Source organism: Hyla sarda, chromosome 1 (genome assembly GCF_029499605.1).
Source record: "Hyla sarda isolate aHylSar1 chromosome 1, aHylSar1.hap1, whole genome shotgun sequence".
NCBI lineage: Eukaryota > Metazoa > Chordata > Amphibia > Anura > Hylidae > Hyla > Hyla sarda.
In genome coordinates, this window is record NC_079189.1 from 555,938,554 (window position 1) to 555,952,877 (window position 14,324).

The 14,324-nt window shown below is 44.4% G+C and overlaps 1 protein-coding gene across 1 annotated transcript in view; it reads right to left on the reverse strand.

The window, feature by feature from the left end:
• PARP8 (poly(ADP-ribose) polymerase family member 8) overlaps positions 1–14,324 on the reverse strand; it is a 337,824-nt gene that overhangs the window by 197,009 nt on the left and 126,491 nt on the right. The window contains exon 3 of the mRNA XM_056541980.1: positions 2,543–2,580. Coding sequence (XP_056397955.1) covers positions 2,543–2,580 — 38 coding nt within the window. The remainder of the gene's footprint in view (positions 1–2,542; positions 2,581–14,324) is intronic.

Genomic DNA, 14,324 nt, shown 5'->3' on the forward strand with positions numbered 1-14,324 from the left:
TTGTTTCTGCTCAGCAGGACAATTGAGTTGATCTTCTGCCTTGGGTGGAGTTTTCCTACAATTATAGTGTCTCTGAGTCCACAAAGACGTCTCCCTTTTTTGTTGTATATGGTCTTCATCCTCGTCCTCCTCTTCCCTTACCAGTTTCCTCTGGAGTGCCAGCCGTAGATACCCTAATCCGAGATTTTGTGTTCATCTGGCAGAGGACTCGACGCTCGGTGTTATCCGCTTCCTCCCAAAGGAAGTCTCAAGCAGACAAGAGAAGAAGACCTCCTCCATCTTTTTCTCCTGGTGACAGGGTTTGGCTCTCCTCCAAGTATATATGCTTTAAAATTTCCAGTTACAAGTTGGGTCCTTGTTACCTGGGTACATTTGGGCTTCTTCAAAAAATGTATCCAGTCTCTTACAAATTATGTCTGCCCTCCTCCCTTCTCATTCCAAATTCCTTTCATGTCTCTCTGCTCAAGCCCCTGGTCATTAATCGGTTTTCTCAAAAAGTTGCTGCTCCCACTCCGGTCTTTGGTTCTTTGGTCATTTTTGAGGTGAAAGAGATCCTCACCATGAAAACTGTGAGAGGAAAGTGTTATTTACTTGTTGATTGGAAGGGCTTTGGTCCTGAGGAAAGGTCTTGGGAACCGGAGGAGAATATTGTTGATTGCAGCCTGGTTCGAGATTTTCTTAGACCCAAAAAGTGGGGGAGACCCAAGGGGGGGGGGGGTTACTGTTAAAGGCATAGCTCCGGCCATTCATTCCAGCCATGAGCGCCCCCTCTCCCCTAAAATCTGTGGCTCTGGGACTCGCGGACACGTGTCTCGGGGATTGCTATCTGTTTGCCATTTTGTGTTCCTGATCTCTAGCCTGTGACCTTACCTTGCTCCTTTGCTGCCTGCCTCCTGACCTTGTGCCTGTGACCTGACCTTGCTCCTTTGCCACCTGCCTTCTGACCTTGTGCCTGTGACCCGACTATGCTTCTTTGCTGCCTGCCTTCTGACCTGTGCTTTGTCCTGACCATGTGTGCCAAGTTACATCTGGGCAACCTGTGTGGACCTGTGATTAGACTCCACTCCCTGGTATGGTTCAGCCATTGTTTACAAAGGACAGCAGATACACTACCGTTACCGTAAGCCGTTACATCACCAAAGCCATATCCATTGAAAAAGTGCCTCAAACCCAAAATTAGGCTGGGTTTACACATAGTATTTTGTTCAGTATTAACAGTCAAAAAACTGAAACAAGTTCAAAACCAAAACAAAACTTATAATGGAAAGATTTGTTGGTACAGATATTAAAGGGTGGCATGAGATTATTACTGAATTGGCTGAACCTTATAGCCAAAGGATTTTAATTAAAACTGGCGTGTAAAGGGCCGGTCTTAGCAAATTACCCTCTTTGTGTGAACCCAGCCATGTAATCCAGTTTTTTTGTAATTAACATACTAGGATGCACACTTACGTCCTGGGCAGCATTTTGTGCATTCACAGTCAATGACAGACATTAGTTATCCTGCCATCATTTATCCCTTAAAGAAAAACTGTCATTAGTGTCACCTGCACTAACCTGTTGGTACAGGTGTGTAGTGTGGGTGACACTGAAAATAACCATACTTACCCATCCCTGTCCTGTGGTCCCGTTGTCCAAATATCTTTCTCCGTATCTTCCATTCCAGCGGCGGGCTTGGGGCATGGGTGGAGCTTCCTGACATCACTGCTGCTGTGTCTCTGCTGGTCCCCACTAAGAGCAGGTCTAGGGAAAACCGCAGCAGTGACATCAGGAAGCTCTGCCCATGCCCCAAGCCTGCCACCAGAAAAGAAAATACGAAGTAAAATAGTGGGACAATGGGACCACTAAATAGGGAAAGGTAAGTATGATTGTCATCAGTGTCAAACGTACTATACACCTGTACCAACAGGTTAGTGCGGGTGACACTGATGACAGTTTCCTCTAAGTGCTGTGATCCATAGTGACCTCAGAACTTAAGAGCCGCAATGATTGTCCCCCTCTCTGATTAGCACCCCCCACAACATATATGGGGCAGGGGTGTCAGATGGGTTTACAAGCTCACTGGAGGTTCTACTCCCGATCTGCTAATAGAGTATACTGAGGCAGCATTATTCATTGTTAGCAATCTAATGATTGCATATAAAAGTTCACTATGGAGACTTAAAAAGTGTAAATAAAATTTAAAAAAAATGTTTTATAAAAATTTTGTATCACTCCACTTTTACCATTTCAAAAAGATAAAAATAAAAAAAATACATTTCACATCACTGAGTGTGAAAATGTGGGAACTATTAAAACACAATGTCCGGGCATGCTGGGAGTTTTGCAACAGCTGGAGGCACACTGGTTGGGAGACTCTGCATGAGACACTGTAGTAGGTAAGATAATAGAAAAATATGTAGTATTTTAATATAATCTAGACTGCATTAAAAGCAAGAAGTTGATATCTAACTAGACCTAAATATACATTTGTTTATACAATAACAAGAGTCACAACAACTACTGGAGGAACATATTTAGTGAAAGAAGAAGATTACTGTACCTGGATAATCCTCAGAGACATGCACAGAATAAGCAACACTGTAAAGAAAGAAAATACAAATATTATTTTTGTTATTATTATTACTAATACTACTTTCATTATACTAAATATTGTTATATTATTGTTTTTGCTGTTTGTTCATCATTACAAATATAGCATTGAAAATTTTTAACATTCACGACAGGACCCATTAAGGGATTAAAGGGTAATTTGATTTATTGGAGGACAGGCTCTCCATAATATTATTTATTGATTGAATTATATGATTGAACTAGAGCTTGTAATATATATCCTGTCCAGACCCCAGCTGACGTTATATGACTTGCGCTACTGAAATGAAATTCTTTACATTATAATTACAGTAAATTCTAATTTAAAGGGCAAATAATTATCGAATAGACATCTACATATAGTACCCGAAACATATCCTTAGGCTACATTCACACGGCAGAATGCAGACATTAAAAATGGCTATTTCTGGCCTACAGAGAAAGCTTCAATAGGGGTGTAGAACACTTTGCCGTGCTAGGCTACTGAAATAATACTGTTATTCAGTATGACATGCAGATCAGAGGCATCGCTATTAGAATCTCTGTCACAAAGCGGCACAATGACAGAGCCTGGAGGTGGCATCAGCATGAGGAGACCATATAGTGGCTGAATGACACAGCGTGTAGGGGGCGGCAGCATGAGGAGACCACATAGTGGCTTAATGACACAGACTGGAGTTGGCGCCAGCATAAAGTGGCTGAATGACACAGCCTGGAGTTTGCGGCAGCATTAGGAGAACATATAGTGGCTGAATTACACAACCTGGAGGTGGCGGAAGCATGAGGAGACAATATAGTGCCTGAATGACACAGCGTGGAGGTGGCAGAAGCATGAGGAGACCATATAGTGGCTGAATGACCCAGCGTGGTGGTGGCGGCAGCATGAGGAGACCATATAGTGGCTGAATGACACAGGGTGGAGGTGGCGGCAGCATGAGGAGACCATATAGTGGTTGAATGACACAGCCTGGAGTTGGCGGCAGCATGAGGAGACCATATAGTGGCTTAATTACACAGCCTGGAGTTGGCGGCAGCATGAGGAGAACATGTAGTGGCTGAATGACACAGCCTGGAGGTGGCGGAAGCATGAGGAGACCATATAGTGGCTGAATGACCCAGCGTGGAGGTGGCATCAACATGAGGAGAACATAAGAATGAGACAGCCTGGAGGTGGTAGCAGCAGCATCAGGAGTCCTGAAAGTGACCCTGTGACAGAGTGGTGAGGTGGGAGGCAATACCAGTACCCTGTTACGAAGGTGAGTGAAAAAGGAGAACTTGTCATCAGATGTGTGGCATCAGGCATGTGGCAGGATCAAAATAGTAGCTAAGGGAGGTAGGCAGGAGAAAACAGTCTCTTTTGTAAAAGTGTTAGTGTACACAAGAAAGTATTGAGGATATGCATTACGTAAAACATAACTTTTAATAATATGTTTTGGATAAAATATATGGACCCAAATTTTTTTTTTTAAATCGAACAAAACGAAAGGTGTGCAAAAAACACCATGTGCCACCTACACCACCAAGTATTGCTGTGATGCAAAGACCTCTAAAAGGTGGAAGGGAAAAACGTATAGTCCATTGTAACCGGTGGGGATAAAAACTTCCCCTGTAAGGCCCTACTCACGCATTATTAATTCCCTTCTTGGCAAGTGTTACTCGCCCTAAAAAGGGCGGCCCCACACAGGAACCTCTCTTTATTTCCACCAGCAAACACTGCCATTTCCCAGGGTTTTTAGGTGGAAATAGGGAGAGGTTCCTGTGTGGGGCCTCCCTTTTTAAGAAGAGTAACACTTTCCTCGAAAAGGTGGAAGGGAACAACGTATTGTCCATTGTAGCAGGTGGGGTAAAAACTTCCCCTGTAAGGCCATTTTCTGGCCCTATTAATTCCCTTCTAAGCAACTCTTACTCACCCTAAAATGGGGCGGCCCCACACTGGAAACTCTCCCTATTTCCACCTAAAAACCCTGGAAATGGCAGTGTTTGTAGGGGGAAATAGGGAGAGTTTCCTGTGTGGGGCCGCCCTTTTTAGGGCAAGTAACAAAAAGGGAATTAATAATGCAAGAGTAGGGCCTTACAGGGGAAGTTTTTACCCCCACCAGTTACAATGGACCATACGTTGTTCCCTTTCACCTTCTAGAGGTCTTTGCATCACATCAATACTTGTTGGTGTAGGTGGCACATGGTGTTTTTTGCACACCTTTCCTTTTGTTTGATTTAAAAAAAATGTGGGTACGTATATTATGTTTTTATCTTAAGAATATTATTAAAAGTTAAGTTTTACGTAATGCATATCCTCAATACTTGTGGTCTGATGCGGAGGATTTGTAACTGGGAGCAGCGCCTTAAAAATGTTTAGCCCTATCCATATTTGTGAAGTGTTGGTATGGCACCATGGTCAATCTACTCTGATGCATCAGGCATTGATGGGATGAAATCCTGGCTGATCCATGCCTGATTCATCTTCACAAAGGTCAGTCTTTCCACCTTTTTCATGGACAGACGAGTTCTCCTTGGGGTTACTATCGCACTAAACACCCGCTCTGATGGCACACTACTGGTCAGGCAGGACAGCTTTTCCAGGGCAAACTCTGCTAGTTGCGGCCACAAATCAAGTTTGGCTGCCCAGTAGTCCAGCGGATCTTCAAGGTGTGTTGGCATGGTCAAGTCAAGGTATGCCACTACCTGCTGGTTCAGGTCCTGCTTCAGGTCTACCTGCTGCTGATGAGTTGCTTCACTATGCGGATGAAGAAAGCTACTCATCCGTGACTGTAGACTCATGCTGCTGCTGATGGAGCTGGTACTGCTCCTGCCACCCCACCCCTCCCAGCAGCCATGGCAGTGGAAGGTGAGCACAGAGGGCCCCCCTAGTCAAACCTGAGAGAGGATGGACAATGGTGCAGATAGGCATCGGCCAACTGACTATATAGGATGTCTCTGTAGTAGGTCAGTTTGTTTTCCTTCTCAATGGGTGTAAAAAGGCCCCCATTTTGTGCCGGAAGCGAGGGTCCAATAAGGTGGAGAGCCAGAAGTCCTCCCGCTGCCAAATGGTGACAATTTGGCGTTCACTACACAAGCAAGTGAGCATGCATCATGCTGTTTGTGAAAGTGACTCGGAGGGACTCCCTGCCTCCATCTCCACTACATACTGCCACAATGTGTCTGGGTCCTCTATCTCGCCTTCCTCATAACCCTCTAGCTCCTCTAGCTACTCCTGCTGCTTCTGCTCCTGTCAGATGACTAGAAAAACCGCCCATCTCGCGAAACCTAAACTGTGCTCCACTGTGCCCCTCTTCCTCCTCCAGTTCAGCCCCCACAAGGCTCATGTGGCCGTGAGATGTATGCGCCACATCTCCAGTGCCCTGACCAGCCATTGTTTCCAACACGTGTTGTAGTAGATGAAGCAGTGGAATGACGTTGTTCATCCTGTAATCCTGGCGACTGATTAATAATGTGGCTTCTTCAAAGGGCTTGAGCAAACGGCAGGTGTTACGTATGAGCTGCCACTGGTTCACATTTAAGTTACACAGGGGAGTCCCCCTATCTACTTGGAACATCAAGAAATCGGTGATGGCTTTTCTCTGTTCTTATAGTCGGTCCAACATATGGAGGGTGGAATTCCAACATGTGGAAACGTCACAAATCAGACTATGTTGGGGGATACTGTTCTGATGCTGCTGCTCAAGGAGGGTGTGCTTTGCGGTGTACAAGTGGCTAAATGGCTGAAGCGCATGCAAAGTTTCCTTCCCATTGTTAGGATGTCTTGCAGATGGGGGGAACACTTCAGGAACCGCTTGACAACCAGATTGAACACGTGTGCCATGCAGGGCGCATCTCTTAGGCTTCCTTGTCGAAGAGCAGACAAGATGTTCTTCCCGTTGTCGGTCACCATGGTTCCCATTTCCAGTTTTCATGGAATAAGCCATGATTCGATTTCTTGATGAATGACTTTTAGCAGTTCCTCCCCTTGTAACTCCGTTCGCCAAGTCAAACCATGTGAAGAACAGCGTGACACCGCCGTGCCCTGCACACATGGTATGATGGAGGGACACTGTGGTGTCTGTGCAGTGGAGGCTGAGGACACGGTTGAGGAGATAGAGTTGCACAGTGTCACAGGACCAATGGCCTGAGGGCGTGGAGGAGGAAGCACGTGACCTATCCAAGTTGCTGTTGTGGCTGTGCAGGAACCACATTTACCCAGTGGGCCGTAAAAGACATGTATCATAGTTACAGCTGCTGACTGTCCTCTATTAGATCATCATCACTGAATAGTGGAGCGGAACCCACCGACTGTTGACTTGGGGTATCAAATGTCACCTGTGATGAAGTGGATGACTGTGTTAACCAATCGATGACGGAAGATGGGTTGCTGGCCGAGACACGACGGCTATCTGATACCGAGAGCTCAGGCCTCTCGCTGTGACTCCTGCTGCCACTCGCCCCTAGTCTGCTCTGACCTCTGCCTGATGAAATTAGGCCTCTGCCACTCCTGTGTGCATGGCCTGGCACTTCTCTGCCTGACATTCTTAGTGCGTATATGAGAGTACAATACGCTCCACTACGCAAAATGCTACACCACTTACACCATGTAAGTATGTGGTATGCACTTATGTGAGGAGGACAATGCGCTCCAGTACACTTAAAAGAATATCTGTCTTACAACACCAGCAAGTGTGTACTTTTTCCTGACCTTTCACAGTATCTAAGCCCTTAAGACTTTAACAGGAACAAAATGGTATACCACTTAGATGTATGTATGTGGTATGCACTTATGAGGAGAGGACAATGCTCTCCAGTATGCTTAAAACAGTATTTGTCTACAACACCAGCAAGTGTGTACTTTTTCCTGACCTTTCACAGTATCTAGGCCCTTAAGACTTTAACAGGAACAAAATGGTACACCACTTAGATGTTTGCACAGGTTAAACTTAATAGAGGACAAAATGCTTTTAGTGCTCTGCTCGCCCTAACTGGCTGGCTACTATTAGCTTTTCAGTTGTTGTACACACCAGTGCTGCAGCACACAGTCGCCGTGTACTACACCCAAAATTGCACATCTCTCAATCTCACTCCCTTCCCTACTAGTGAAATGCTTTTCTGTGCAACACACACTTCTCTCTGTCCCTCTCTCTCTCTCTCTCTCTCTCTCTGCAATAGAATGCTGATGTCACTGGGAGGTGAATTGCTGCTATAAAAATGCTTTTCTGTGCAACACACACTGCTGTCTGTCCCTCCCTCTCTCTCTGCAATAAAAGGCTGATGTGACTGGCAGCAAGATGGCTGCCAATTATATAGGCCTGTGACATCACAGAAGTGTCTGGCTGCTGATAGGCTGCATGCTACATGTGATTCAGGGTCTTCCCGCTGACCCTTATTCCTGCCTTCCCAGGATTTCTTGCCCCATGTACTTCCATGTGGATCTGCCATTTTAGATTCCATGGAGCCTGGACCACACTAAATGGAGTTTAATGAAGCGATTTGCGCGATTGCGATTTTTCCTAAAATTTGTGACAAATTTGGACTTGTCATATTCGATTCACTCATCCCTAATGGAGATCACAGAGTTTTCGCTGTGTGCATGGTTCAGCAGAATCCTATTAAAAACAATAGGACTCTGCTGCAACGGAATTTTCAAACTGAATTTTTCTGCTTGATCTTGCTCGGAAATTCCACCGTGTGAACATAGCCAACAAGCAATTATTAAACTTTCACTTTAGCCCACAATAATTCTTTTTATCTTCTTTCAGGGGTTCTCCACCACTTTAATACTTATCCCCAGGACAAGGGATGAAGGTCTGATTGTGGGATGTCCTCTGGGACCTCTAAGACCCTCCACGATCTCCAGAACCGGCTGTTGGCACGCTTTCCATGCATTCTTTATGGGATTGATGTATTTATGGGTCTCCAATGCATAAAGCACATGCTGCTCCATCAATGCACAGGGACCCTGTTCTGGGGATCTTAGGGGGTACCAGAGGTCAAACCACCTGCAGTTGGACACTTATCTGGGACAGGGGATACATTTCAGAGTAGTGGAGTACCCCTTTAGTGGGGTTGTACATTGATTGAAAAAAAGTGGCTACTTTCTACCAGAAATAGTGCCACGTCTGTCCGATGGTTGTGCCTGGTATTGCAGCTTAGTTTCTTGGAGAATAGTGCTGTTTTTTAACTTTTATTTTTTATGTTCATTACAGCAATTTAATCATCCAAGTTATATAGGCCGTCCCCTCCTCTTTGAGCTCTGCATAATTTGCTCCCCCTCTGGCAGAACAGAGCTTCATGCTTGGCAGATTGTGACACCCCCCCAAAATCATCCAAAGGATAGCGGATAAGATGTCAGATCGCTGCTGGGGAGCCCCGGGATCCCCGCTGCGGAACCGTGCTATCATTGCTGCACAGAGCGAGTTCGCTCCGCACGTAATGACGGGCAATACAGGGGCCGGAGCATCGTTAAGTCACGGCTCCGCCCCTCGTGACATCACGGCCCCCCCATTTCAATACAAGTCTATGGGAGAGGGCATGGTGGTCATCACGCCCCCTGCGATAGACTTGCATTAAGGGGACGGGCCGTGATGTCACGAGGGGCGGAGCCATGATGTCACGCTGCTCTGTCCCCTGTATCGCCCGTCATTACACACAGAGCGAACTCGTGATCCCGGGGCTCCCCATCAGCGGGACCGCGGAGATCTGACATCTTATCCCCTATCCTTTGGATAGGGGATAAGATGTCTAGGGGTGGAGTACCCCTTTAATCCTTCCACTACAGTATCATCTGCTGTATGCTACAGAGGAAGTTCTTTTCTTTTTTAATTTATTCTCTGTCTGACCACAATGCTCTCTGCTGACACCTCTGTCCATGTCAGGAACTATCCAGAGTAGGAGCAGATCCCCATAGCAAAGCTATCTTGCTCTGGACAGTTCCTGACATGAACAGATGTGTCAGCAGAGAGCACTGTGATCAGACAGAAAATAAATTCAAAAAGAAAAGAACATCCTGTGTAGCATACAGCAGCTGATAAGTATTGGAAGGATTAAGATTTTTAAACAGAAGTAATTTACTAATCTGTTCAACTTTCTGGCACCAGTTGATCCTGTACTATTGTATTATTTTGACAAATGATGTCTAGGAAGGGACTGTCTTTGTGGTTACGGACCTGTCGCCTAGGGCAGGTACGTAAGGAGGCAGGGACAGGGGAATGCCCATTCGTGACACTTTGAATCTGTAAATTCATAGTAAATAGAGTGGAATCCTGCAAATCTTAAACAACATTTCCCACTCGTGCAAACCCAACACTCTATGTAAATCAGGGCAAATGTCATAATATAATTTCACCTAATCTTACTACAAACCCAACAAAGCTGAAGTCATACTGTATATGACATTTATTTCTCCACTGGCAAACAAGGCCAAAGCTTGTGCCACTCCACTATAAGAGGACCTGTAAGTAAACACTAAACGTAGGCATGTATGAGAAAGGGCAAGAGTGTGGGATTGCATAACAGGTTTGCCCCTTGACTTTTGAGCCTTCGCTTGGTTTTCCCCAGTCCCTTGCTCACCCCCCCCCCCCCCCCCCCCCGCTTGTTTTCCAGTTAATTCAATGTCCCTGGTTCTCTGTGGGAGGCTGGGTTGTAGTAGTTTTGGCACAAACATGCCACCCTGGCTTTTCCCACCAGTTCAGTCCCCTCCCACGTAGAGTTATAAAACCACCACCCCGCGCCCCTTCGCCTCCGGGTGCTGGTTACTTCACTCTACAAATGCTCCCGAAGGCTCGTCCCATCCTCCAAATTTAGTTGTTTTGTTGCTGTCATTTTTTTTTTTTTTGTATACAGTCGATGCTCACAGCATAAATAGGTGTCCGGATTGTTCGCATATCTGCTTACCACAGTTGGTGAAGCAGACCATTCGACCGTGACCGTTTATACCAATGTGACTTAATTTTATTTATATAAATATTAAAATAAAAGCTGTGGCCGACCCCCATCTACTTAAATAGTTAACCTGTGTTTCACCACTTTATTTCTAGTGGGGGAGGGGGGAGTTATGGTCTTCAATGAGCCCTTTATGATCTGGGCAATCTTGTAGACCCCACTTATCCCTTTTATTTTTGACTAGCAGACACCCAAGATGGCAAGTATTCACTATAGGATGAAGGGCTTAAAGAGGGCACTGCAGTGGAAAACAATTATTTCTAATCTTCTGATCGCTGAAAGTTGCACGTTTATATATTACTTCAATTTAAAAATCCTAATCCTTCCAGTACTTATGGGTTGCTGTATGCTCCAGAGGAAGTTGTACAGAGGTGTCCGTAGAGAGCACTGTGGTCAGACAGAGAAATAATATACAACTTCATCTGGAGCCTACAGCAGCTGATAAGTACTGGAAGGATTATAGTTTTTAAATAGAAGTCATTTACAAATCTCTTTAATTATCTGGCACCAGTTGATTATGAAAAAATAATCCAATTAAGATACCCCTTTAAGAGTTGTTTGCAAGGGCTTCCTCTATTTATTTATTTTTGTTATTTTTTTATTGTTTTTTGTTTCATATTTCTCACTTTTTTGAATATGTGTATGGATGTTTGAGTGGTTACTTAAGTAATTCACCAATAGTTCAGTGACCCAGATTTACTGCTGTCTTGTTTTCATCACAGTCACTCAGGCTTTTCAATAAATCTGGCACATCTTTAGACGGTCTAGTCTAGGTTTAGCCCAACTATTAGTTGCCTTACTTCATATGAAAATGTATCATTAAAATTTTTGATGCAATGTTTTGGTTACAGATAAGACATACTATTTTAATCTGCATTAATATTTGAATAAAAAAAAAATACCCCATAAAAATGCCCCTCTTTTTCATACCAGCTGAGTAGTATTGTCTTTAATGCATTATTCTTAGTTTGATTATTTGTATTTTTTTGTATTAGTTTGATTTATTTGTATTTTTTAGCTATAATATCTTGAGATTGTAGCATGACATCACAGTGACTGCCGTGTCTGACTAATGTGAGGTTGTCATCACTTTGCTGGCAGAGCGGTGCATATTATAAAATTATTCAAGAACAGATAGCACTTATTCTCCAATATCACTTATTTATTCACATAGCCTTAAGAAAGAACTTTCTGAAACTATGGCTGCCAGGCTCCAAAATTGAAAAATGAATATTTTAGTAAGTTAGTGAACTTTATAATATCAATAACAAAAGTGAGTGGCATATTAACATGTAATTGTTAAAAGATTTGCTTTATCTCGACAAATTCTTTCTACTGGGTTTCGTAAATGAAAACCCCCCAGGAATTCTTTACATTTTTTTTTTTGCCCAATCACCCATGTGCAAAAATAAAAAGTGCATAAGGATGCAGTCTATCATAAGCCTTTCTCCGAAAGGAGAGGGGCCCCCACAAACCTCCCCTTTCCCTCTGGGCCAAAAGACGCCTGCGAGGGTCCAAAGCTCAAGGATGACCAACTATGCTCCTGGCATCTACCTACTGTAGGAAAAGGCACACAAAGGTACTAAAATAAATGTATCAGCCAGTTGAGAATAGGTTTCATAGTGAGAAAACCCCTTTAATACTGGGATTGAACTTAATTTTAACCCCTTAAGGACTCCTGCACCTTCATTTTCCCCCCTCTTCCCCCTCACCTTATAAAAATCATAACGCTTTCAGTTTTCCACCTACAGACCTATATAAGGGCTTGTTTTATGCACTACCAATTTTACTTTGTAAAGACATCAATTATTTCACCATAAAATCTAAGGCAAAACTAAAAAAAATTATTTGTTGGACAAAAAAAAAAAAAAAAAAAAACAGTCGCTTTGTAATTTTGGTGCTACCGTTTCCACGCAGAGCACTTTTTGGTAAAAATTACACCTTATCTTTATACTTTAGGTCCATACGATTAAAATGATATCCAATTTATATAGGTTTGATTTTCTTTTACTTCTATTAAAAAAATATAACTTTTTGCACGAAAATTGGCATGTTTAAAAATGTCCTCTTCTGACCCCTATAACTTTTTTATTTTTTGCTCTGTGATCTGTAGTTTTAACTACATTTTTGTTTTGATAGCTTTTTATACATTTTTTTATGTATACAAAGTGACCAAAAATAAATAAATTGACTTTTTTTTTTACGTATACAGCATTGACAGTGTGATTTAACCCCTTAAGGACGAAGCCCATTTTGGCCTTGAGGATGCAGAAAATTTAATTTTTACATTTTCATTTTTTCCTCCTCGCCTTCAAAAAATCATAACTCTTTTATATTTTCATCCACAGACTAGTATGAGGGCTTGTTTTTTGCGCAACTAGTTGTCCGTTGTAATGCCATTACTCACTTCACCATAAAATGTATGGCGCAACCAAAAAAATACTATTTATATGGGAAATTAAAAAGAAAAACACAATTTTGCTAATTTTGGAAGGTTTTGTTTTCACGCCGTACAATTTATGGTAAAAATGACATGTGTTCTTTATTCTTTGGGTCAATACAATTAAAATGATACCCATGATAACATACTTTTCTATTACTGTTGCACTTAACCTCTTAAGGACCCAGGACATACGGGGACGTCCCCGCACCCTGGGCTTTAAGGACCCAGGATGTCCCCGTACGTCCTGGCGTTTTCCGGTCTCTGCCGCTCGCCGGGCAGAGATCGGAACCAGATGCCTGCTGAAATCCTTCAGCAGGCATCCAGGGCAAACGCCGAGGGGGGCCATGCAGGCCCCCCATGTCGGCGATCGACGCAAATTGCAAGGAAAATCGCCCTTGCGATCTGCGGCGATACCGGGCTGATCGGGTCTCTGGGACCCGACCACCTGGTAATTTCGCATGATCCCGGCTGTCACAGACAGCCAGGACCATGCTGAAGGCTAAGAGCGAGGTGGCAAGCCGGCCACCTCCTCCGATCCCCTGCGATCCGTCGGTTAGTTAACCGACCAATCGCAGGAGGGGGGGCGGTTACTTCCTCCCGTCCTGTTCGGCCCCTTGAAGTCCGGAGAGGACGGGAGGAAGACCGGAGGACGCGGCGTGGGACGGTAGAGTGCTGGAGACCGGCCCCGGTACTTACCTCGTCCCTGAAGACCCGGATCCAGACGATGAAGACGGCGGCGGCGGCGACAGGTGAGTATATCTTCAGCCACGGTCGGGCCCTTTACAGCAATGCACGTTGCCGTAAAGCGACATGCATTGCTGTAATAGGACCCTGTAAACTACAACTCCCAGCATGCCCAGACAGCCCTTGGTGTCTGGGCATGCTGGGAGTTGCAGTTTTGCAACTTCTGGAGGTCCACAGTTTTTGGACCACTGTGCCCTTCCAGATGTTGCAAAACTACACATCCTCAGCATGCCCTTACTGTCCAGGCATGCTGGGAGTTGTAGTTCTGTAACATCTGGCCCTTCAGATGTTGCAGAACTACAACTCCCAGGATGCCTGGACAGTTTTGGCATACTGGGAGCTGTAGTTTTGCAACATCTGGAAGGGCACAGATTGGGAACCACTGTATTAGTGGTCTGCAAACTGTAGTCCTCCAGATGTTGCAAAACTACAACTCCAAGCATGCTGGGAGTTGTAGTTCGGCAACATCTGGCTCTAAAGATGTTGCCGAACTACTACTCCCAGCATGCCTGAGAATGTTTGGGAGTTGTGGTTTTGCAACAGCTGGAGGCACACTGGTTGGGAAACATTGTTTCCTAACTCAGTGTTTCCCAACCCGTGTGCCTCCAGCTGTACAGGG